This window comes from Kogia breviceps, chromosome 16 (assembly GCF_026419965.1).
Source record: "Kogia breviceps isolate mKogBre1 chromosome 16, mKogBre1 haplotype 1, whole genome shotgun sequence".
NCBI lineage: Eukaryota > Metazoa > Chordata > Mammalia > Artiodactyla > Physeteridae > Kogia > Kogia breviceps.
Window position 1 is genome coordinate 6,272,890 of NC_081325.1, and position 25,549 is coordinate 6,298,438.

General features: G+C 48.0%; 2 protein-coding genes and 1 long non-coding RNA gene across 10 annotated transcripts; 2 read left to right on the forward strand and 1 right to left on the reverse strand.

The window, feature by feature from the left end:
• The first annotated feature begins 1,258 nt into the window (after positions 1 to 1,258).
• GTF3A (general transcription factor IIIA) lies at positions 1,259 to 12,837 on the forward strand. Of its 8 annotated transcripts, none has more exons than XM_059042334.2 (9): positions 1,259 to 1,596; positions 3,765 to 3,865; positions 6,740 to 6,836; positions 7,213 to 7,301; positions 8,133 to 8,206; positions 9,981 to 10,061; positions 10,601 to 10,860; positions 11,902 to 11,961; positions 12,567 to 12,837. In XM_059042334.2, the coding sequence occupies exons 6-9, from the start codon at positions 9,986 to 9,988 to the stop codon at positions 12,696 to 12,698; spliced, it is 528 nt and encodes a 175-aa protein (XP_058898317.2). In that variant the 5' UTR covers positions 1,259 to 1,596; positions 3,765 to 3,865; positions 6,740 to 6,836; positions 7,213 to 7,301; positions 8,133 to 8,206; positions 9,981 to 9,985; the 3' UTR covers positions 12,699 to 12,837. The 8 variants fall into 8 exon arrangements, with proteins under 8 accessions (XP_058898317.2, XP_066872840.1, XP_066872842.1 ...); XM_067016739.1 differs by having other exon boundaries at positions 1,263 to 1,596; positions 10,631 to 10,860; XM_067016741.1 differs by having other exon boundaries at positions 1,267 to 1,596; positions 3,765 to 4,337; positions 10,631 to 10,860.
• On the reverse strand, positions 12,786 to 25,370 carry MTIF3 (mitochondrial translational initiation factor 3). Its single transcript, XM_067016744.1, is given in 5 exon segments — positions 12,786 to 13,035; positions 14,347 to 14,504; positions 15,785 to 16,245; positions 24,888 to 24,904; positions 24,906 to 25,370. Coding segments are annotated over 5 exon segments (1,050 nt in total). The 5' UTR covers positions 25,101 to 25,370; the 3' UTR covers positions 12,786 to 12,816.
• LOC136792810 (uncharacterized) lies at positions 15,408 to 19,254 on the forward strand. The gene is made up of 4 exons (XR_010837269.1): positions 15,408 to 16,923; positions 17,453 to 17,817; positions 17,926 to 17,985; positions 18,323 to 19,254. It is a non-coding gene; the product is annotated as an uncharacterized lncRNA (long non-coding RNA).
• Positions 25,371 to 25,549: the final 179 nt, after the last annotated feature.

Genomic DNA, 25,549 nt, shown 5'->3' on the forward strand with positions numbered 1-25,549 from the left:
TCCCCGCTGCAATACCTCACATCAGGGGGCTGAGCACGAAGACGTGGGTACCGAGAAGAAGTTGTGGAGAGCCGTTGGTTAAGGAGATGCGAGAAGTTGGGAAGGCAGGAGCAGAGGCACGGAGCGCGGTATGCGTCAGGAGGCCAAGAGAAGGGCGGAAGAGGAGGAGGGTCACCACGCAACCGGCGGGGGGAGAGCGGAATGCAGAGGAGGTAGCCGGAACGGCACCAGGGAAACCATTTAAGATGTGCAGAGTTGTGGGAGGGACGTCTGCGGACTTGTCCCCTGAAGAGGGCTTGGACCGGCAAAGGAGAAAAGCAGCATGCGTATGCGCATCCCAGACTTCCTCTCCCGGTCCCCCTGACACCCGACAAGACAGGCCATTATCCTCGTGGGAGTCCTGGTTGGTTTCCAGAACTGCACTTCTTTGCAGCGACTGCTCATCACCATCAGACAAGGGCTTGCCAAGTGATTCAAAGTGATGCAGTTTGTGAAAAGTACACACGTGGGGGAACATCAGACCATCCTGTCATTGTTATCCTCATCCAAGGATGTCCTTCAAACATGTGGTCCCCATAAACAAAGATATCCATACCATTCAAGCCTCTGAACAGTGCTTCTCAAATTCCATTGTGCATCAGATCACCTAGAGACCTCTCCGATTCACGCAGGTCCGACGTTCCGATTTTTAACGAACGATGCTGCTGACCCGAAGACCACACTCTGAGCAGCAAGGCCTCAGGGCAATGGTCCCCAAACTTGTCTGAACGTTGGAATCACCTGGGGAATTTCCAGACTATGGATTCCCGTTCCCCACCGACAGAAATTGTGATTTAATTGGTCCGGTATATGCTCTGGGCTTGGAAGTTTTAAGAGGTCTCCACCTGATTTTAAGCAAGTTTAGGATGCACTGCCAGGGGGCTTGCAGAGGGAGCATGTAGAGAGCTTGCAGGAAATGAATCCATAAAGAAGACAAACCCAGAAAGTAGTAACAACTGGATAGTTTAGATCATGCAAGGGTAGTACTTTGAAAAGGGTGGTGGCGGAGGGGAACACATTTAACAGTCGCCTTGGGGTCCATCACAGGGCCTGCGACTCGCGGACATCTTTTGCTGGGAGGGAGGATGAGGGCGGCCTGGCCGGTCTTTCCTCGCTTCCGCTCCTGCCCCAGGGCGGGAGGGGCGAGGGCCGGCGAGGAGCTTCTCAGAGCATGCGCGAACGCGGGCCGGCGAGGGGCTTCTCGGAGCATGCGCGACTGCGCCGGCGCTCCAGCCCCGCCCCGCCGGGGCCGCGCTACCGGAAGTGCGGTCGGACCGAGCGTAGGATCTCCCGGAGCGGTCGGTCGGCCTCGGTTCGCTGCACGTGGCTCAGCACGTGGCCGAGTGCCTGACCCCGGGCACCCTGGAGCCGCCGGCCTCTGTCGCCGAGGCGGTGTCGTCCCTGACCATCGCAGACGCGTTCGTCGCGGCCGGCGAGAGCCTAGCCCCGCCGCCCCCGGCGCCCCCTCAGAGGTTCATCTGCTCCTTCCCGGACTGCAGCGCCAATTACAACAAGGCCTGGAAACTAGACGCGCACCTGTGCAAGCACACGGGGGAGGTAACGAGGCCGGAGGCGTGGCCGCGGGGGGCGTGGCGTCCAGGCCGGGGACTAGTGGTGCGGTGCGCGCCAGGTGGGCGCTGCCTGAGGGTCCCGCGCGTGGGTGCGCAGACGCGTTCAGCTTTGGCCCCCGGGACCGCACAGGCGAACCAGTCATGCCTTAGGACAGGGAAGGACTGGAGAGGTAGACAGGGAATTCTAGGACCGAGATATCTTTGCCGTGGGCTTAGGGTTCACTAAGCAACACTTTCCCCTTCTTTGAGCTTGATTTGTGGCCAGTCGCCACGTCCCCAACGTGTAAATATTTGCAAGGTTGGAATACTCCTTTTCACGCCCACCCCCAACCTGCCTTAAAAGGCCCCGCCTCCTGGGACCGGAATAGAGGAGAACTTAAGAGTACTGGAGGTTTGCAAGCAGCATGTGTTCGTTCATTCATAGTTGAGTACCGTCCTGGCTCGGAGAGCAGCCGATACGATAGGCAAGGCTTCTGGCATCACGGACCTTATGCTTTAAGCGGGAGGACAGCGGAATAAGTAGGAATGCGACGCAGTGAAGAGAGGGCTGCAGGAGGGTGGTCCGGAGAGGCCTCTCTCTTGACCTGAAGGAGAAGGAAAGCTCCCAGCCCTGCAGACATTTGAGGGAGAAACAGCCCGGGCAGAGAGAACTGCCAGAGGAGCGTGTGGTCCTGGGGGTGGGCGCCGGCCAATGTGATTGGGTGGGGGAACCATTCAAGGAGAGCCTGAGGGGCACGCCTGGAGGGTCATTTGTAGGCCAGGGTACAAATGGGTTTAGAGCCTGCGTTTTGTTTTGGGTGCAGTAGGAAGCCTTTGGAAGGTGACAGGTGAGCAAAGGGCGGCTCATGGAGGCCTAGGAATTGGCCGAGTTTCGCGGAGTCTGGCTTCTCAGGGCGTCAGCTGAAGGCCCTTAACCAGGGCGCTGCGGCTCCTGCCTCTACTCCGAGCACTTCCTGACTTACAGGTCAGCCCTCCGTGTGTCCTTATGCTGTCCGTCCCCCTTACCCTGCAGCATTTGAAGGCTGACCATTCCCTCCCCAGGACCTTGTCCCACTCGCTGACCCTTTCCCCTGGCTCCTCCCCCGCCCTCAAGGTTCTCCACCTGCCCCACTCCCTTGGCTTCTTCTTACCCTGTGACGGGCTTCCTTCACGACATGCTTTATGCTTCGCCTCCCTCTCTTTCCTCTCGCCCGTTCAGCCCCCCCGCCCTAAATTCTGGGCCCTGTTACCAGGATGTCCAGATTAGACCTTACGTTTCCTTTCAGACTCGTGGGCTGTATTTAGGATATTGGCACTCCCAGCTTTCTTCACACAGGCTAGAAAACTTGGAGTCATGTCATCCCAAATCTCACATTAATTTGACAGATATTTTTCGAACGTCCTCCATGACGGGCTGTGCAGAGTTCTGTGCACCTGCCCTGGTAACGCAGCTCTTGTCCTCCTGTCCACCTGCTTTGCTACCAGTAGCATCCTTTGAGGGCTTGGAACCTCCTTCCTGGACTGTTCTGGAGCATGTTTTCCATAGTTAAGTGCACAGAACTGGTTATACGGGGGACATGTTTTGACTTTGTTCGGGATGGAGGCCCTTCTTCCCAACTGCTGGTTGCACTTGGGGCCGTGAGCTGTGTGTGTCCGGGCGCCTGTGCGCTTTCTGGGACGCGAGCCACTCTTCCGCAGCTGTGCCAGGCGTTCTCTGAGCAGACAGTGGTCTTGTCCAGATGAGACCGCCTGCCCCGGGCCCTGAATGGATGCGGAGGTGCTGGGCGGGAGGAGAGGATCCGTGCACACAGGCCGCGCTGAGAACCGGCAGGAAGTCTTTGAGGGGGTCGCTGCTGAAGCCGGGTGTAGGCTAGGAGCAGGTTCACAATACCGTACGATTACTGTGCAGGCTGCCCGCTGGCTTCACATGGTGTTCCTAGAACGGAGTCTGCTGCACCAACCTTGCGAGCAGCTGCGGCATTTCGGTTGTCGTGTGACCCCGGGCGGGAGATCCTTGCCTGGCCTCCTGTAGCAGGTGCTCAGCACCTACTGGGTGGAAACCACCTCTGCAGACAGAGTCCGCGGCTTTGCCCGTCAGATAGTTTAGGGCTTGAAGTAACACCAGAGCCACTGAGGCAGGCAGGATTGACGTGCTTTTTGTCGCCTTCCTTCTAGAGACCGTTTGTTTGTGACCATGAGGGGTGCAGCAAGGCCTTCGTTAGGGAATGGCACCTGAGCCGCCACGCCCTGGTTCACAGCGGAGAAAAGCGCTGTGTGTAAGTAGAGAGCTGTCGTCGGGCCTCAGAAGCGGGTGGTGTTTGGCACAGAAAAGTGGCTGATGATCTTCAAGGTGAAGGAAGTGGAGCTGCTTTCCCTGCATCTCCTGAGACAGGCTTTGGAATGTGTGAAGAGCCTCGTGGGTCATTGCGTGTGATAACTTCTGGGACGCGTTCGTCGGAAGTCGTATTGAGTTTGCATCCTCTTGTCTCCCTTTAAAGTAGATCCTAAACGGGAAATCAACCTTCGAAAATTCGGACCAGGTGGAAAATGCTTCCCTGGCAAGATTCTGGGCTCTGTAGTCCTCAGGGTCTTTACAAACCAATCAGCTGCTGGGATAAGAGACATATGCACGGGGAAGTAGAGCTTTAACAGCTTCTCTTCTCTTTCTTTCAATTAAGCCCCCACTCCTCTGCCATGCCAGTGTTAATTTCATTCTTCTCCGTGGAGTTGCTCGTTATCTCTGAAAAGGTAGATATTACTGCGTTTCTTTTAAATCAGCTACTTTAAAGCAGTGGATCTCAAATTTGGGGTCCATCAGAATCACCTGGAGGGCTTGTTAAGTCACAGATGGGAGCAGCCCTCCTGCTCATCAGGAAGGACCAGTTAAAGTATATTCACACGTGGAATACTATACAGTGGGAAAAAGGAATGCAGGTGTTCCCTGTGAAACTGTAAGAAAATCTCTGGGGCTTATTAGTTGAAAAACCAAGGTTCGGAAGAGGGTGTATTTTGGGCTACCTGTTTGTGTAAAAAAGCGCAGGGGAGGTAGACAGGAAGTCCTCTATTTATATTTGCTTCTGTTTGTATAAAGAAATCCTAAACGCTACATAGCAAAACTAAGGAACATTGTTGCCTGTCCTGGGAGTTGTGGGAGTCCTGGGTTGGTAGGGGCAGGGGTGGAAGGAACCATGCAGCTGTGTCCCTTTCCATGCTTTTGGTTTCTGAGCTAAGTGACTGTATATTATTTAAAAAACCAAGTCTTAAATAAAAATGGGGCTGGATACAGATGCGCGGGTTGGATAGAACGGCAAGGGCTACTCCTGCTGGAGCAGGACCACTGCAGTGTCTCTTCCGACTTGCTCTCCAGCCCAGATCCCTCTCTTTAGCGCCAGATCCCCAAGTCCAGCTGCTTGCTGGGCGGCGTTATTTGGCTGTCTCCCTGGTTCCGTGGGGCCCAGGTCCCTGACAGTCCACAAGCTTTGTCTTTGGTCCGTTCTTGTCTTGTCAGGCGGCATCACCGCCTGCTTGCTGACCCGCAGGACTCCTCGTTCTTCCCTCCCGTCCTCCACAGCAGGAGGTCTGCAGGGGCTGTCCTTACCCATCTGAGCCTCTCCCCTCTCCCAGCTGCTGGTGTCTCGGTTCAGGCGCTGACCTGCACGCCTCACTTGAAGGCTGTTTCCCCGGCCCTCTCTCACATCACTCTCCACATTGCTTCCTTTCCTAAAGCTGGGCAGTGGTTTTGAGCGCTGCTTAGGTAATGACTTTTGTGCCTGCGCACTTTTGTGGTCTTGCCCCATTTGCTGGACTCTGACAGGAAGTGGTGGTCCAGCTCTTCTTAACTGGGCTGCAGCACTCCCACCCCCAACTTTGCCAGGGGGTCTCATGCCCCCTGCCTCTGCTCTTTGGTTCCTGGCAGGACTTTCCTGGCCCCGTCCTGCCCCACAGTGGTGTTGGGTTGGATGTCTGTGTTAGGATTGAAGTCAAGAGTGATGGAAAACTCAGCCCAGTAGAGGCTAAAACAGGATAGTCTCTGTCTCTCTTGCATAACTAAGATGCAGAAAGGCCGAGGTGGACAGGGGCTCCTCCTAACTTCCTCTGCAGTCCTCATGGTCCAAGATGGCTGTCGGAGCTCCAGCTGTCACATAAGCATTCGTGCCACCGGGATGGAGGGAGGGGCAAAAGAGGTGTGCTCCCTTTTTAGACACCTTGCGGGAGCTGAGCAGCATGGGCCAGAACTTAGCTGTGGGACCACGCCTCATTACAAGGGAGGCTGCAAGAAGCTCTGTTTCTGTTGGCCGTGAACCCAGCTGAAAGTCAGCATTTTGTTCCTGAGGTCAGAGACAGTGCGTGTTGGAACTGGGGTGGGTGGTCTCTGCCACAGCAGCCCTCGTGTCCTTCCAGCGGCCTCGGGCATCTCTCCCGCTGTCACTCTGCACTGTTGGTCTCCACCTTTTTCTGCCTGTCCCTGTGGGTGGCGTGGTGCCTGATAGGAGCGTTATTCGGGGTTTATCGGTGAATGATGGGTAAGATGAGGGCTTGTAAAGGAAGTCCTGCTTCATCCATCCGGCTTGTTGAAAACTCATCACAAAAAGAGCACATATTAAAAATCACAAAGAATTTAGATAATTCAAGGTCAATATGTAGAAACACTCATTAAGGGGAACTACTATGTCACAGGGCCTAATGGTTTATGCATCTGTTAATATGTTTTTTACCTCTAATAATAAGCTGAAACCAGTTTGTTTGTTTTGTTTATTTGAGGTCTTTTTGGAAATGTAGTTTGTAGAGACGTTTCAAGCAAAACTAAAGTTATCAGATGCTAAACTGAGAACAGTTTAACTTAAGCATGATTTAGGTCTAAGCAGTTAGGCTTTTGGTGCTAGTACTTTTCATCTCCCCTCTGCCTGCTGTACAATGCCTGCTGCACTGTGCTGAACTTCAGACGCCTAACAAGAAAATGCATCTCTCGTTACATATAATCACGTCAGATTGAGAGGCGTTACGTGCTACGGCTGAACACTTTGGAATTTGTTAAAGACTTTTTTAATAATACTGTGGAATAATTAGCTTTTATAAAGTGGGAGGATGTACACATCTTAAAATTTCTCTTCCCTTGGTTTAATATTTTGGTTTATGCAATTTCCTAACAGTTGTACAGCTAGTGGCTGTGATCAGAAATTCAGCACAAAATCAAACTTGAAGAAACATTTTGAACGCAAACATGAAAACCAGCAAAAACAATATGTAGTAAGTATGAATGATTTTATATGCTTAAATTATGACTTTTTAATGTGTATTGCCTGTGTGTCTAAAATTTTCATCAACCAAATTTTGTCGGTCAAATATCCGAATTTAGTTTGACACTAGCTATCATAATAATGGCTTATTTTGAAAGCAAACTTTTTTGCTAATTAAAGTATATTATTGGTAGACTACCCCAAATGAAACGTTTTTGCTGTTTCATATGTGTTACTCTTCAAAGCTTCTTGAATTCTATAGTAACTAAATGGGTGAAAGTAGCAAGTATGTAATTTTCTGCAATATTTTTATCTTGAGAGGATTCTGTTATGAACTGTTCTTGATTTTTTTTTTTTTTGAGACTAACAAACCTTTACTTAAACAGTGCAGTTTTGAAGGTTGTAACAAGACCTTTAAGAAGCATCAGCAGCTGAAAATCCATCAGTGCCAGCACACCAACGAGCCGCCGTTCAAGTAGGTACTTTACGTGCCTGAAAACCTCTTAAAGTTCGGTGGGGATGAGATTAAAATGCATAGGTTGCATACCAATGCTCAGAAACAGTTTCTTAATCAACAGTTTCCTGTTAAGTTGTACAGTGTATGCCTATTTATGTATTGGGGCATTTCAAAAGTTTGTGCTTTTGTTTCTCTAAAAGAAAGATTTAATGTGTTTCAGAATAATTTGTGAAATTAGTACAATTGTGGTTAAGCTTGAAGGGAAGGCTTAGGTCTTAACTAGTCAAATAGAGCCTGTTCAATGGTGTGCAGTGTCCTTATGAAGACGCTAAGTATTTCTTTCCTGTAGAACAAAGGTATCTGGGCTTAGCCTGCGTCAGAGCGGGTTTCGGGAGGAACAGGAAGAGGTGACTGGACGCACTGAAAGACACCTGCAAAGGGCACCTGCTGATGGCTGTCCTACGAGCCCTGGCTGGCGCTGTGCGCGGCTGGCCTGTCCCCTGCCTGGGACTTGTTGACTCAGGATGGCTTAGGTGTTTACCTGAGCCATCTTTCTGTTGCCATGAAAACAGGGTATATTTTCAGAGGTATAAAGATGAAAACTGTTAATTTGATCACATAAGCAAAAAAAAAAAAAAGTAATGATTTTTTTTTCTCTCCGTTTGTTCTGCCCAAGGCTGGTGAAGTAACTTGCATTTCACCTACAACTAGGTCTGAATTTGAAATCCCATTTTTATGACTGGTTTGGTTGTTGGAAGAGGAGACTTTGGCAAGATGAGGAGGACATACTCTTTAAGCACAGTTCTGTCTGAAAGTGGATCAGCTAACGCTCGTGTGTTGTTGACCCAGGTGCACCCACGAAGGATGTGGAAAACACTTCGCTTCCCCCAGCAGTCTGAAGCGACACGGGAAGGTCCACGAGGGTACGTACTGGTGCCCGCTCTGAGGGGCACACCAGCAGTAGAGCGTGTTTGTTTAATTCTCTGACTGCTCACGTCTGTGGTCATCCGGAGAAGCTGAAACTGCGTGGGCAGGGGCTCCATCCGCTTGCTCAGGTTTTATGCTCTTGGCCAAAGAGGCGCTGGGTGTCCTGTCTGCCCTCTCACTCCCTGTTGTTGCTGTTGAGAGTTAACGTTTATTGTTTACAGCCGTGCCTGCTTACGCTTCTTCCTGTGAAAGGGTTGGGACTCCAGCTGTGCCTTTGCTGCTTCAGCTGCTTTTTTTTTTTTTTTTTGCGTGGTACGTGGGCCTCTCACTGTTGTGGCCTCTCCCATTGCGGAGCACAGGCTCCGCACGCGCAGGCGCAGCTGCGATGGCTCACTGGCCCAGCCGCTCTGTGGCATGTGGGATCTTCCCGGACCAGGGCACGAACCCGCGTCCCCTGCATCGGAAGGTGGACTCCCAACCACTGCGCCACCAGGGAAGCCCGAGCTGCTTTTAACCTCTTCTCTTTCCTTGTTGGCATTCAAAGGACTTGGATTATAGTTGGAGGTTTTTGGAGTAATCAGATTGTAACTTTTTTCAGAAAGACTTGATTAAGCCAACAGCTTGAATCTCTTCTGTTTCCATGAAGGGTTTTTGATACATATTCCAGTTTCCCAAGGCTTAGAATTTATATGACTTTAAAAAAAAATTATTTATTTATTTATTTCTGGCTGCGTTGGGTCTTCATTGCTGTGCCCAGGCCTTCTCTAATTGCGGCGAGTGGGGGCTACTCTTTGTTGCCATGCGCGGGCTCTCATTGCGGTGGCTTCTCTTGTTGGGGAGCACAGGCACCAGGTGTGCGGGCTTCAGTAGTTGTGGCATGTGGGCTCAGTAGTTGTAGCTCGTGGGCTCTAGAGCGCAGGCTCAGTAGTTGTGGCGCACGGGCTTAGTTGCTCCGTGGCCTGTCGATCTTCCCGGACCAGGGCTCGAACTTGTGTCGCCTGTATTGGCAGGCGGATTCTTAACCACTTCGTTACCAGGGAAGTCCCTTTTTTTTTTTTTTTTTAAACAAGAGACTAGTAGTTGAGTCTTTTAGTTTCTATCTGGTATTTTATTGGGTGAAGCTCAGGCTGACTGTTACACTGACTAATCCAGTTCTAGTGCTTTGCACAGTGTCCGTTTTTGTTCACAGTTTTTCTCTGGAATCTTGTTTTCTTTTTTCCCTTAGCTGCTTCTTCCTAGTTCATTTTTGCAGCATGAAATTTACAAGATATTGACACTACAGGAAGCTGGGGGTGGGCATGGTTATCCTTGGTGGTTTATCCAGGGCAAAGGGCTGAGTAAAAAAAGAGGCAGAGGTAAAGCAGGGGGAGGGGAGGGGAAAGAGGCCTTGAGCCGTGGAGGAGGGGTTGGGGGATATGGCAGCAGCTGGGAATCCGTGGGCCGTGTATGCAACTCACTGAGAACAGGAGAGGGAGGGCCTCCTCATGGAGCCCTGCCGAAGGGAGAGCCTATGTGAAGGACCTTGACATGCAGTTGTTTGGTTTTACTGTAAAATAAATTTTTCTTAGTTTTCATAGCTACCTCTTGAGGCTAACAGGATATTTGGAAGTAGGAGGAAAATTATATAGGCATATAAGTTTCCTTGCAGCCTAATTTTTTTGATAATTTGCTTTTTATGATAATTTTCTTTCAATCTAATTATGATTGGTATTTATGCCGAGTAGTCACAAAAGGCAATGCACCAATCTGTTTTTTTTTTTTTTTTAATAGGCTATATGTGTCAAAAAGAATGTTCCTTTGTGGCAAAAACATGGACAGAGCTTCTGAAACATGTGAGAGAAGCCCATAAAGGTAAGGCAGGCACGAGGGGCATGATACAAATATCTGCCCCTGTGAAACTGATTGGGTGCTTTTAAAGGGTGAAACATTAAATATGCACTTGAAAATACAGTTTCTGTAGTACGTCTGGTAAGTGCTGGGTACCTCAGCTGTTTGACATGTGAGCAGAGATCCGTGGTCCTGGGCCGAGGCCTGTGCACATTTTAAAGGCTCGGGCAGGTGAGGCCTCCGGGGAGGCACTGGCTGGTGTCTGCGGGGCAGTGTGGGAAGTGTGCCCTTTGTGTTGGGGGACACGGAAGAAGACTGGTCTGTTTAACTCCCTCCCCTTGCTGCGCCCCCCGGGTGGAGAACCCCTGCTGCTGGCAGACGAAAACAGGGACTTCATGTCACGTAGGAACTTGGAAAAATTGAGGCACACTTTCAAGCAGTTAAAACTGGAGTTAGTTTCCTCCTAGATTTCTGATTTATGTGTCATCAGGAGGTTTTGGGCATCAAATATGTTGCTTGATACATTCCATATTAGTTTTTCCTGTATGGTAACACCTGGGAAGTGGGCTCTGTTTTCTTGTCTGCTCCCGCAGAGGACATAACATGTGACGTGTGCCAGAAAACGTTTAAGCGCAAGGATTTCCTGAAGCAGCACATGAGAATTCACACCCCAGAGAGGGACGTGTGTCGCTGCCCCAGGGAAGGCTGCGGCCGCACCTACACCACCGTGTTCAACCTCCAGAGCCACATCCTCTCGTTCCACGAAGAGCGGCGCCCGTTCGTGTGTGAGCACGCCAGCTGCGGCAAGACGTTTGCCATGAAGGTGAGCGCCCCGCCCGGGCGCCGTCCTTGGGGGCTGCTGGGCTCCAGGGAGCCTGGCCCCAGGCGGCAGATGGGGAGGCTGTGGGGGGGGGGGGACTCCGGCCCTTCACTCCTGCTGGAGCAGGAGTGGTTCTCCACCAAACTCCGCAAACAGATTGGCCCCTGCCAGTGCTGCTTGAAGTCTGGCCCTCAGCATTGCCAGGGAACTTGCAAGAAATGCACATCCAGGCTCCACTCCAGACCCACTGAATCAGAAGTCTGGGGGATGGGCCCAGTCATTTGTGTTGTCTCCAACTTTCCAGGTGATTCTTACGTGATGGAATTTGAGACCCAGTGGCCTCTGGTACTATATGCTTATTATTTATGAGTCTGCTGATATTTGGGGTGTCCTTCTGGGCTGCCATCATCTGGGGATTGAGAAAGGGAGCAAGAGACAAGGATATGGACCTTAGGGCTTCGGGACACTCGTCTAGACTTGGAGACCGTGATCCCGGGTGGAGGGGCCCATGCGGCTCCGAGGACCCGCGCCCGGTTGGTGCTCTCACAGGCGCTCGTGTGAACAATGGTAGAGACTGAAGTGGGGGTGCGGCCGGCTTAGCACAGCCCAGACCGTGAGAAAACCACGGAACTGCTGGTGGTCAGTGTTCGTGCTAAGGACAGCAGGACTTGGGTCAGATTTTCCACTGGTGTTTGGCGCTGCTGATGACACAGGTTCAGTTAGAAGAGCCCCCTTCATCTCGGAAGGATTTTCAGGACTGGCCCCCCGGACCCCTTACTGTGAAGGAACTAGGAAGCCACAGGCACATGGGGTGAAAATGTATACATTCCTAACCTGGGTCCTTGGAAGAGGCAGTGATTTTAGTCCAGGATTTAAGGAACAGTTCTGCTCCAGTGGTAGAAGTCAGATCCCTCAACAGAATGTAACAGAAAGGCGGCTGTCCGCTTATGTAAATGACTCATGGGGTTTTCATATTAGCAGATACCGAATACCAAGTGGCAGTGTTTTACAAATAAAACTGTTTTTCTGTTTCCTTCATTGTAGCAGAGCCTCAGCAGGCATGCCGTCGTGCATGACCCTGACAAGAAAAAAATGAAGCTCAAAGTAAGTTGAGACTTAGCAAGCTGTTAATTTAAAACCACAAATTGCTTAAACTAGGCGCAGCCTATTTAGCGTATTTTCAACTACTTATTACTGTGTGAGGCTGTACTATGATACAAAGCAATTGTGTGGGTTTCACTTTCTTACTTTACAACAGGGGTTTTGTTGTTGTATATAGTGTGATATAGTGTGATAGTCGTGTACCTGATAGGCACACGATTCCAGTAGTTTTGATTTTGAATTCGAGCTGTATCCATGGGGAATTGGTTCCAGGAACCCCCAGGATACCAAAATCCGCAGGTGCCCAAGTAAAGTTATATGAGGATTTTCGAGTGCGCAGGTGTCCACGTGCCTAACCCCCCCCAAGTTCAAGGGTCAGCTGTATTGGCATATAACCTCCGCACATCTTTCATATACCTTAAATCATCTCTTTGTTACTTACAATACCTAATACAATGAAAATGCTATGTAAATTGCAGACGGTAATAAATTCAAATTTTGCTTTTTGGAACTTTCTGGATTTTTTTAAAAAAATATTTTTTATCAGCTGTTGGGTTGACCCGCAGATATAGAGGCCTGCCTGTAATCTGTCTTCCTTATTCCCAAAGGTGAGACCGTCTCGTGAAAAACGGAGTCTGGCCTCTCGGCTCAGTGGGTACATCCCTCCTAAAAGGACACAGGACCAGGGCGCGTCTTTGCCCAGAAACGGGGAGACTGAACTGCCTTCTGAACTGCACTAAAGGCAAGGTGCCCTCCTCCATGGCGACGCTGGCCCCAGCTGCACACCAGACTGCTTTGTTTGAAGGACCGCAGACCAGCCAGCTCAGTTATTTTCTCTCAGACACGTTTTTATTAAAATCATTGGTGCAGAGCATTGGATGCTCCGTCGTTTCCATTTTCTCTGTTCAGAGCACGTCCTCTCTGGGTCCCCAGAGCTGATCTGCACGCATTCTCTTCCTTTTGGCTCAAGGGACGAAGCACACACATCACAGCCTTTCCCCCTCTGATGGGCTGTGGCCTGGATGAGAAGGTAGCTATTCCAGGCATAGTCTGGAGTATTTGATTACATATCTCCTCCTAGAAAAGGAAAACAGCCAAAGACTAATTTAAAACCAACATCTTTGATTCTTCCCCGTGCTGATGCTCTAATATGCATAAAAACCAGCATGCTTGAATTGCTGCCACTTCAGGGATTTGCTGAATCGAATCGTACATACCTGGTTAGGTTGACCGAAACACGTACAATAAGCAGGCAGTTATACAAACTCCACGTAACTAGGCTAATGCACTGAAGGCTGGATAGTTTTAAATCCCGTCATGGCACTGAGGGGCTATGTTTGGCCCAGACCACCCTCTCGAAAAAAGTGCAAAGCAGTGGGTTTGGGCCCTGGCAGAACCCCTCCTCCTCCCTCACGTTGTCAGCCCAGTGCCGTTCCCGGCACCCGTTCACTGAGGCATTGGGGTGGTTAGAAAAATGCAGACAACTCAGCCTAGAGATTCTGGATCAGCTGCACTGGGCCGGGCCGGGCCCTAGTAGCCTGAGTCATTCTAACGTGGAACTAGGGTTGAAAACCGCTGGAATAAATGCTGCCTTTTAGATGCTGCAAGTTGTCTAACTCCAAAAGCAAAGTAGATACTCCACAGACTTATCTTGGGACTGTAAACTGATAGACACTTTCTAGAAGGCAATTTGACTTCATATGGAATGATGCTTATAGGCCTTTATAAAGAGGAAACACTTTAAAAGATGAACCCATAAAGTTTCTAAGTTTCCTATTTAAGTGTTGGATACTCTACAATTTGTAAAGTAGAATAGCATATAGCCTGTAAGTTATAAAAGTTTTAAACAAATTTTAATTTATTTTTGCATTGGGTCTTTGCTGCTGCACGCGGGCTTTCTCTAGTTGCGGCGAGTGGGGGCTACTCTTTGTTGCGGTGCGCGGGCTTCTCCTTGCGGTGGCTTCTCTAGGTGCGTGGGCTTCAGTAGTTGTGGTTCGCGGGCTCTAGAGCACAGGGCTCAGTAGTTGTGGCTCGGGGGCTCTAGACCGCAGGCTCAGTAGCTGTGGTGCATGGGCTTAGCTGCTCTGGACCAGGGCTCAAACCCGTGTCCCCTGCATTGGCCAGGCGGATTCTTAACCACTGCACCACCAGGGAAGCCCTGTGAACTAGAGTGTTTTCACGAGGTGAAGTATTTATGCTACAATGGAAAAACTAACGTGTACATTTTGCATTTTGAAAAACAAATTGGAAAGCTACTACTGTCACTGGGTAGGATTAGTAGTTACTTTTCTTTGCCTTTACATTTCCCAGATTTTCTACAGTTGTATTTTTAAGATCAGAAAGAAAACGAAAACACACAAGCTGTCAGTCACACCTGCTTTCACTTACCATTTTGTTTTCTGGCTCTTCTGTATTCTTCCCTTTCTTTATTGTAATCTGAACTTTGTACTTTTTCTCGATCCACTGCTGAATCTGTTTACTCTTTGTGTCCAAATCATGTTGTCCAATATTTGAAGAAAAAGTCAGTTCCTTTGTCAGGGTGGGTCCTGGTTTGAAAGAGTGAGACTTGGTGCTAGTCTGTGTGAGGCCTGTACTTCATCCCATCCCCCTCCTAAGGCTACATTGCTACGGGGGCCCTAAAAGTCCTCCTGTCCGGTAGTTTCACACGCCAGTACACATTTAAACACAAGAGACAGACACAGGTAAAATACCAATTTTTTACCTGCCAAGTAAGAGTATTTCAACATGGAATGCTGTTTATCGTTACCATTGTCTGATGAAAGAACAGAAATGGTTCTTTAAAAGGAACCAGTTAATCCTTATTCTTATTTTGGATGGTGGGTAACAGGTGTTTATTATATTTTCTCTTTAGGCTTTCTTTTCTTCTTATATTTTTTCTTCCTTAATTTAAATGAAAGTAACTTTTCTAAAAAGGAGTTCTTTTATTAACACCTCTTTGCTTCCTTACAGCTCCTACCAGCTGGTCTGAGTTCTCTGTCAGCCCTTCAGCCATCTCTGAACCAAGCGTCTCGGGCTGTTCACCTTTTTTTTTTTTTTAAACGTGACATAGTCTGATGTCCTTATCACCCTAGCTGGCCTCTTGTGGATAGTTTTTGTTTTCCGGTCAACATCCCTGTTGTTAATTAAATGTGGTGTCAGAAAACTGACACATGGCCTTGCTGTGCAGCTCTGGGACCAGCCTTGTGACCTCCGTCCCAGCGTGTTTTCCATAATGATCAGCGCTTACTAGGAATCACGAAAAGCAAACCTCTTCACTTAATAGCCAGCTCACGGCTTCCGTAGGGTTTAAATGACAGGTGAGCTGGCACATCACGTGAGCGTTCCTACCCCTACTGTGACGACACGGGCGTGGAGCACGCTCCAGGCATCACTTCAGAGTTGGGGAGCCCTTCCGTGTGATTAACTGCACACCCCCCCCCCCACCTTAGAGATGATGGGAGCGGGGGAGGGTGCCCCGACAGGTGAGCGGCCCAGGACAGGACCAGGAGCCCGCCCCACCTGTCCACGTCATCACACCGGCGCGCCACTCTGCCGGGCCAGGCAGCCGTTGGGGGGGGTTAAGGGTTCCCATTATTTTGGTGGTGGTCACCTCGTTTTCCCCTCATTTTACACAGGTGTAAAGGAAGACATGACGGACACGAGTAGCAAGGGAAATAGGAAAAAAGGGATAGAAATAGGTGGACGAAAAAGAAAGGGCGTCTCAGTTTCTCACTGCCGCGTTGTCACAGGGGCCCCGGCAAGTGCCAGACCTCAGCTGCGCATCTGCAGTCCTGAGGACCTCGGGGGCAGACGGCAAGGTACCTACCAGGCTTGGGCTCGGCCCTCTCCGTGCCTCTGAGCCGGAGCCGCTCCTGGTAGATCTGCGTGCCCGTCATGAGCTGGTACCGCGGGGGCTGGGCGCCGGGGTCCCTCGGCACCAGCCGCAGGTCCTGCTCGGCCATGAGCCTTATCACGTTCGCCCGGTGCATGGGGCCCAGGTCGTTGCCCTTCTCGTCCAGCACCTGAATGATGCGCTCGTTAATTTTTCTTCCAACATTACGAAAAGCGGTTTCATTCTTTTTCTTCTTTTCTCTCTTGTCCTGGGTGTCTTCAGTACTAAAAGCTTCCGCGTGAATGAGGCAGGACGGGCTCGGGGCAGAGGCAATGTGGGATGGCTCCGCCAGCGCCGTCTTTTGGACGACGTATTTACCCAAACATCTTCTAATGCAAGTATTTTCTGTTTTTACACTTTGTAATGTTAACCTCTTCAGAAAAAGAGCAGCCATCCTAAAAAGCAGGGAGAAAAGCTCACTGAAGTCCGGTCACTCGTTCCCATGGGTCGTTGCTTTGGAACATGGAGGGCGTGGGTGAGCCTGTGGGAACCTCACCTGTCAACACTGCAGGTCCACGCACAGGAAACTTAAAATTTTGTCATCTTAGTTGACTCCGTTCCCCGTGGATCTCACAGTGGCAGCTCCAAAAGCAGGTATCACCCTAAGGCAGGCTTTATTTAGGATGATGCAGAATACTGAAAACCTGGTGGCTCACAGACACCTCTTCATGAACGTAATGAACCACTTGTCAATACCTCTGATGGTCTACAAAAGGTAAGAACACTGTTAAGGGAAAGGGGCCCCTCCAGGAAGACAGCTGACCCCCTGGGAGAATGAACTGCGAGTCTCAGAAAGGAAATGCCCTGACGTTAGTGGCCTCATAAACTACATCCATCACTCACAAGGCAGGTGCTGCACTGCTGCCAAAGGTGAAAGCGTCAGGCGCGTGTGGTCTGACTTCATGGCTATGAATGCTGCACTTAGAAGGGGCATTTTGATTTTTTAGTTGCTTGTCCACCATAATAAGTGTCCCTCCTCCCATCCACACGACAGGTAGACCTGAGAAGTGTCTGAGGGAGTGATGAGAGGACCCGTCTGCTGAGAAGCACGAGAGAATCAAGAACTCAGAGAGGTAGGTGCGTGCGGCTTGTCAATGAAAGAAGAGGATGCGGTCGGTGCCTTGGACGGTGCTTCTCAGAGAAGGCTCCGCTCCCTGGGGCACCTGCTCGAGCATCACCCGGGGTGTTCGTTCAGACTGGAAGCTCCCTCTGGTCCAGCTCTGATCCCACTGGGCTGGGTAACCCACCCCTCCTGCCCGTCACCGCCGACCACGCCCATCGTCGACCAGTGACGGGTGGGGGGAATGAACGGCAAACTAGGGAAAGTGACGGGAGGCGCACATTCTCACCTGCCTCCCCCGCAGGTCTGTCGCTCAGGCTCCAACCCCCCAGGCCCCCGCCGAACGCCACCCTCGCAGAGTTCACTGCCCACCCCGCCCCTCCACGCAGATGCCCAGCGGGCACCCTCAAGTCAGCACGGGCAGAGCTGACGTCCGCCTGCCCCAGAGCTCCCCGCTCTGTCCTCCTGTCTCCTGTCCTCATACACCCTCTGACGCTCAGGCCCCAAACAGCTGAGTGACCCTTGACCCCCTTCTTTTTCAGCAGATCCCACTGTTCGCCCTCCAAAAATCAGCAGGATCCAAGCACTGCTCACCTTCTCCCTTGCTGTCCATCGCCCTGCCCCTGAAAAGCCATCTTCTCTCACCTGGATCAGGTCCCAGCCTCCTGACCACCCTCCCCGCTGCCGCCCCTACCCCTTAAAACATGGAAGGCAGGCCGCGGCGCTCCTCTGCTTGCAGCCCTCCGCGGCCCCCACCTCGCTCCGGAAACCCCGGGACCAGGCCCCCACCCAGCCCTGCCCACAGCACGCCCCCCCCCCGCTTCTTGCGCTCCCCGCCCCAACCGCACGGGCCGCCCTGCTGTTCCTGTGAACGCCGGACGCACCAGCCCCCCAGCCCCCGCCACAGGTAGGATCCTCTCCCTGCCAGTTCATTGACTTCTTGGCGAGGCCGTCCCTGTCCACTCCGTCAACGGCACATCCCATCCTTTCAAACCCACGACCTTGCCTTTTAAAGAGATTCACTGCCGACAGACATCGATCTACACGTGAACACTCAGCCCTTCCTCGCTGGAACGTAAGCATGAGAAAACGTCCCTTGTCTACTTCGTTCACTGCTGTGCTCCCCACACTAGCGCCTAAGCCTGTCTCAGTACGTACAGCCGTCCTCGCTATGCACGCGGGACTGGTTCCAGGGCACCTGGCACGGACACCAAACTCCGAGGGTGCTCAAGCCCCTGATATAAAAAGCTGTAGCGTTTGCACGTAACCTATGCACGTCCTCCTGTACACTTTGAATCATCTCTAGATTACTTATAATAGCTAATACAATGGAAATGATATATAAAATAGTTGCCTGGCACAGTCGCTTTTTGGAACTTTCTGGCAATTTTTTCTTTTTCGGGTATTTTCAGTCATGGTTGGTTGCAGCCACGGATGTGGAACCTGTGGATACGGAGGGCGGACCGTACGTGCTGAATGACTGCGTGAGCCCAAGGAAACCGCCAGGAGGCGGGCGGTGGCCGGGGGCGAATCTCCAGGTCGTCAGGTGCATCAGCGCCCCCCACCGCAGATGCGCCGTAAGAGCGCACTTTTTATTCTAGAGATATTGAACTTTCCTTCCGTATATTTTCTTCCTTTATTCAAAAGCTAGGGCCCTTTTTTTCCAGGAGTATTCAGTCATACTGCTGCGTCAGTTTTATTCTGGTGCTTTTCTATAGTATTGTGAGAAGATACTGTCAGATTTGTGAATAAACCTTGAATAAAATGATCCATACTTTACAAAAAAAAAAATTCCCAGCTGGCATTTCAAATGTCCACCAACCTCAGTGAGATCTACGGCCAGATGTTTCATCCACAATGAATGGGTTACCTGACAGTCATTAACTGGGGATGCAGATGCTGTAAAGGCTCCACAGTGGGACTGAACTGGGTTTTAAATAGCTGAGATACTTACTGTTCAGTAACAGACACTCAGATACTTGTTGCCACGTGGCGGAAGCCGGCAAACCAAACAGAGAAGTCTGAAGGCACCGGAGAAGACTTTTCCATTTATCCTCAGAAAAACAGCAGCAGCAGCAAGTCCCAAATTTCACTGAGTTAGGATGAAACTAGCAGTTACAGACGAAAGCTAGTGTGCCCTGTGTAATGAATTACCAACACGCTACATAGGAAATACTACCTCAGTAGGTAGGACTTTGTAAAACAAGGAAGTGAATAAACAAACTAGGCACCGGAGAAAGATGAAAAGGAATTTAAGAAGAACCGTGAGGTTTCCTTAAGGTTGAAGACACAGTAATTTTCTTTCCCCTATTCTTCCTAATTACCATTATTTCTCTAATTTTTTATAAGGAGGAAGTATTTTTTATACTAATAAATTCTATTTGTTTACAAAATAAAAACTATATCAGAAAGATAATGTAGTTTTTTTAAAGCTTTAAAAACACTTTCCAAGAAGAGGAAAAGGTAAAAAGTAGAAAATTATTATAACAATAATTGAATATATTAATATATAATTATTATATAATTATAATATATTTGATTTATGATATATAATTATATATAAATTATACATTATATAATTTATATAAACTATAAATTATAATTTATATAAATTATAAAATTTATAAAATATATTATAATACCATATAAATATATATTATAATTTTATAATTATATTATAATTATAATATATAATTATTAATGTAATAATTAAAATTATTCTTTACCTTTACTTTTTTAAATGTTCTTTGCTATTATTCAAATTTTAAAAGGCTTTAAATTTTCTTGACTTACACAGCAATTATGCTTCAACACTAGCTAAATTTTGGCTTTGGATCAGCAAAGAGGACGATATACCTGTTTCTTCAAAATAAGCTTTTCATAGATAAAAATATAAATAACAGAGTTAGGGAAAAACCTGTGATATGAAATTTGAATCGGAAACATCAACATACATTCAAGTACTTGAGAAACTTCTTATTAGGAAAATTCTCAAGCATGTACAGAAAAACAGCAAAATAAAGGCCTAAGCACCCATCACTCAGCTCCTTGATTCGCAGCATGTGGTCCAACAGGCTTTCTCTCCACCAGCAACTACCCCCGGGACCCCAGCATCCGTGAACTACTTCTGAGTAAATCCTGTGTCATCAGTAAACACTCCAGTAAGAGCTGAGGACTCCTGTATCTTTTGAATAAACACAGTAACACATCCCAACTGATAAGCATTCCTCTATATGTTCAAATATCCAGTCTTCAGGTTTCCCTGATAGTATTACCATTTTGTTTACATTTCGTTTACAGTCTGATCGCGTGAAGAGACTCCCACGGGCCAAATGTGTGATAATTTAAACATCAGTGACTGAAATTCATTTCAACACACCGAATATGCAAAAATCTATGAAAAAGAAAGATAGTTAGCCACAACTGTATGTGACTGCTACTCTGACTCCTTACTCTGGAAATTGGTCATTGAAAAAGAACTGAGCATTTATCCTACCTTTTAAAGAAGAAATGTAATCACCCCCACTTGATAAAGAAAAGCATTCTTTAGAGGAGAATGCCAGCTAATACATAGAGAAGAAAAGTAAAAGTAATTTGAAAGCCACCATTTTGCCACCTCCAGTCAAATCACTGACTCAGGCAGAAATGGATGCGAAAATCATTAGGTAAAAAGCTGTTGAGGAAACAAGGTATTCAAGTGGTGCCAAAGGGTGACCCAAAGAACACTTCCAGACTGAAGCGGGAAATGCGCACTCTGGCCGTCACCCCGTAACAGAGGTCAGACTCAGCGTCCTGACAGTCTAACACTCCCCTCTTCACGTGATGGATGGTCCTTCCGTGAAGCAGTCCTGCCAAAAAGATGAAACCGGAACCATGTGAAGCCTCTAGACTTAGCTTCTAGTCTCTAAGGATACACGGGCCAAACTAGAGAGGAACGAATGAGATGACACTACAAGGAAACCGTCTAACAAGTCCAGACTGGGACAAAACCACTGGCCTCAAGTCTTAAAAAAGAAAAGTCAATTGTCCCTGGGAACTTGAATTAAAAGACTATGGAGACATATGGGACTTCTCTGGTGGCACAGTGGTTAAGAATCCACCTGCCAACGCAGGGGACGTGGGTTCGAGCCCTGGTCCAGGAGGATCCCACATGCTGCAGAGCAACTAAGCCTGTGCACCACAACTACTGAGCCTGCGCTCTAGAGCCCACGAGCCACAACTACTGAGCCCACATGTCACAGCTACTGAGCCCGCAAGCCACAACTACTGGAGCCTGTGCTCTGCAACAAGAGAAGCCACTGCAATGAGAAGCCCAGGCACCGCAACAAAGAGTAGCCCCTGCTCGCCACAGTTAGAGAAAGCCCACGCACAGCAACGAAGAACCAACAACAGCCAAAAATAAATAAATAAATTTTTTTTAAAATTAAAAGACTATGGAGACATAATCATAAAATTCACTGTGTTTGAGAAAAAAGCAACCAAAAAGACATATGGGGGTAAAAGGAGAAATATCTGCATATGGGCTAGATTCGTGATGGATCAGATACTATCAGAGAAGTATTGTTAATTTTCTCAACTGTGAAAATGGCATTCTTAGGAACTCCTTAGGGAGCGTGTCATGACATCTGCAGCTTACTTTGAAATGGTTTGGCAGAAAATATAAATAATTATGGCAAAATCTAGGTTATGGTTATATGAGTGTTTAGTTATTAATCTTTCAACTTTTCTGTATGTTTAAATTTTTTTCATAATTAAAAAGTTTTTTTTTTAAAGAATCAACAACCTACAGGGAGGGAAAAGTTCACTAGTCATGCCAATATGACTATCCCAGTCTGTTTAAGTTGTACATTTACTGTAATTTAATAAACAGGCACTCTGGCTTTATATATATCTTAAAAAAAAAATTCCGTTCATTCGTTGTAAGTCTATGTCTAAGTGGAGCCTATGTGTAAGGAACTTTACAAACTTAATGGCTGATTTTTTTAATGCAAATTGCCTTTTTTTCTCCATCTTGTTTTCATCAAATCAAGTCTAAAAGTGTTTTACCATCATATATGGTGATGGTTTCAGTTGAAGGTACTATGCGAACAATTTGTTGTTAACCAAAACAGCTAAAAGTTAACACAAGTTCTCTATTTTAGAGAAGTGGTTCTCAGAAAGTGGGAGCCTACCAGCATCAACTGGGCTTTTTCAAAATACAAGATGTTTCCTCACCCCACTCCTGTTAACAACCACTGGGTTGGGACCCCCCAGAAAAAGATGACGTTAAGAAAATGTGTAATAAAACATTATAATATAAGTGGGTTCAGGTAATTTAAGCTGGGATGTCTGGGGTCACCCTTAACCTTTCCAGGCTGATGCAAAATAGGGCGCCAATTTCTCTGATGAGATGTCTTTGATTCCTCTGTCAAATATATAACAGACCGAATGAACCAAATCTAAGTCAAAATAAGCACTTACTAGGAATCATGAAAAGCAACCCTCTTCACTTAACATCCAACTCACGGCTTCTGTACGGTTTAAATGACAAGTGAGCTGACAAAATACGTGAGTGTTCCTACCCTTACCTCCACAACTGTCGTTTCTGAGACATCCAAAAATATTTTAAAAGCCAGTTATCTTAAAGTCAGTTACTTAAAATGCACAGTTTAATAATATGAGATATCCATTTCTGATTCCATGATTACTCAGACCTTGTTGAAATCATGCTGTGCTGTATGAGCTGCATCTATTGGTAGGTTTAGTTCAGTAGCTAACTCCATATTCTAGAAGGAAACACAGGATTTCTTTTTCTTTGTTGTTCTTTACTTACGTGAGATTGGCTCATTGCAAAACTCCACATCCTCTAAGCACTGGAGGACAAACTGACAAATGTCCCCAGAGTCCCTCTCTCCTCTGGGATGTGGTTCCTCTCCTGCAACTCCTGCTACTTTCCATCCTCACTCCTCTTCTTGGACCTCTTCAGCATCATCCCGAGCTGTCCCAGGATGACGTAAGAAAAAAATGTCAATTACATTATTCCAAATGTACACAACAGAGTAATTTTAGTGTTTGACCCACATATTACAATAAGAACTGGAAATAATTTAAACATTAAGCCATAAAGTGGGCAATTCTGAAATAAATGTGTGGTACTTCCATATGCTATGGGTTTCAGGTGAGCTTAGGGCTGCGTCCTTGGGCTTCCCTGGTGGCGCAGTGGTTGAGAGCCCGCCTGCCGATGCGGGGGAGGCGGGTTCGTGCCCCGGTCCGGGAAGATCCCACATGCCGCTGAGCGGCTGGGCCCGTGAGCCACGGCCGCTGAGCCTGCGCGTCTGGAGCCTGTGCTCCGCAACGGGAGAGGCCACAACAGTGAGAGGCCCGCGTACCGCCAAAAAAACAAAAAAAACCCCTTACCTCTTACGCAAAAAAAAGGAACAAAAACGGGCTCCCCTGGTGGCGCAGTGGTTGAGAGTCCGCCTGCTGATGCAGGGGATATGGGTTTGTGCCCCAGTCCGGAAGGATCCTGCCGCAACAGTGAGAGGCCCACGTACCGCAAAAAAAAAAGAAAAGGGCTGCGTCCTTTATATTTTCACATTAGTCTTCAATTGTCTGAAAGGAACTACATTCTTAGAGGACTGTTACCAAGCCCAGCTCGTGCTGCTTGCCACATGACAGGCCAACAAATCGAGAGACGAGTTGTTGGGACAAGGAACAGTGACTTTATTTGGAAAGCAGCAGACCGAAAAGATGGTGGACTCACGTCGCAAAGAACCACCTTCCCCAAGTTAGAATTCAGGCTTCTTTTATACTAAAAGGGGAGGGAGTAAAGTCCTGGTTCCGGCCAGACTCCGGAGGGGATGTGTTATTCTTCCTCCCTGCAGCCATTCATAGGTGGGCCTGGTCCGGATATTTTCTGTGATCTGAACAAAGGTATTTTAGCTTCCAGGCCTTTATTTTGCCTTAGAGGCAGGGTTCCCAGCGATGGGCCATTATGTATAATTTAAGCTTATAGGCAACATCCCTTTAGTGATTAACTAGAATACAAAGGTTCTTCCCTATTATAGGACTACTTTCCCCAACTTTTATTATGAAAATGTTTAAACGTTCAGAAAAGTTGGAAGACTGTATAGTCAACACCCCAATACTCATTCGCCCAGATTCCACTGTTGCTCTCCTTGGTTTATCTATCCATCTATTTTTTCCTCTTTCCATCCATTTTATTTATAGTTTGATACATTTCAAAGTAAGCTGCAGACACTCCTACACTTCATCCTCAAACACTTCACCATGCATATCATTAACTAGAGTTCAACATTCATTTACAATTCTTCTCATTTTGAGGCAAAATTTACATATAATGAAATGTACAAATCTTACGCACATAATTTGACAACACCTTTGTTACCAAACTCCTATCAACTGAAGAGATGAAAATAACTTCTATTATTTGTTCACTCCCTGCTTTTCTTTCCTACATAGCTGACATTGTATATTGATATCTATTCTTTCCAGGGAGGCTGAATCAAAAGGTACCTGGATTCTAGTGGACTAAATATTTGTGAAATTAATTTTGCCAATTCCGATGACTTCAAGAATCCTCTCTTAGGCCTTCCAAAGGAGTTTCACTAAGTCCTCCTGCAGGCAGGCCTGCCCACTGCCCCACCTGCCCCATCCCAGCCCGGAGGGAGCACTGCAGTCACCAAGCCTTCAGGTTGCTGTCCGCTGGCCCCGGTTTTCTACAAAGTACTCTCCACACTGACGAGCTAGAACACTGATTAAAACACTGGAAAAAGCTAACATATATCTTGGCCAATTACTTAACCACATTTCTTTAACCGTAAAATTTTAAATTTATTTTATTTTTTAGTTATTTTATTGAAATAAGTTAACCATCCAGAAAACATTTTTTGAAAAGCTCTTAAATCCTGAGCTCAAGACTCAATATTAAAGGTTGTACTTATTCCTGTATATTAATTTTCTAAACGGTCATCTCACCTTCCAGAACTCCCTATTCTCAGGGACCAGCATCTCACTCCGTCCAGAGCCACGTCGTCTTGTCCACTTCTGCTCTCCCGCACTCACACAGCTAATCCAACACCAAGGCTCCTCAATCTTACTTCCGAAAACCATAAATCCACCTACTTCTCTCCATATCCACTGCCACCACCCTAGTTTAAGACATTTTCCATCTCTCCTTTGGATTCCCATCAGTCTCCTAACTAGGCTGTTACACCATGAGCTCTGCAGTCAGTTCTCCCCTCTGCAACGCTGGTGTTGTCCCCGCACCCAGCGCCCGCCCACCTTAAAACTGCCTGAAGATTAAAGACCAAGAGCTTTCAGGAGGCCAAACGGTCCTTCGCACCTTTCTGGCCTCACTCCATTCCAAACTTCCTTTATGCCTAAACCACCCTGGCCTTTCCGGTCTTGAAGGGCTCTTCCCTTTGGTTTAGGAAACTCCATTCCTGCCTAGCGGGGTCTTTCTCAGGGCGTTCCTTTGATTACCTCCCAGACTAGGCCAGCTCTCCCCTGGTCAACCCACCCCCTCCCCGCTATTTGCTTGTTGAGCTCAGCGTTAAGTGCATCCACAGAACAGCTCATCTTTCCACGATTATAATTTTGTGATTATATTACTGTTTCTCTCAGACAAGCTCTGTGAA

Excerpts from the sequence above, each read along its gene's own strand:
- GTF3A (XM_059042334.2), top strand. The coding sequence starts at position 9,986 with ATGTGTCAAAAAGAATGTTCCTTTGTGGCAAAAACATGGACAGAGCTT. Across the intron at positions 10,861-11,901 it reads GCAAGACGTTTGCCATGAAG|CAGAGCCTCAGCAGGCATGC; the intron begins GTGAGCGCCCCG and ends CCTTCATTGTAG. Across the intron at positions 11,962-12,566 it reads AGAAAAAAATGAAGCTCAAA|GTGAGACCGTCTCGTGAAAA; the intron begins GTAAGTTGAGAC and ends TTATTCCCAAAG.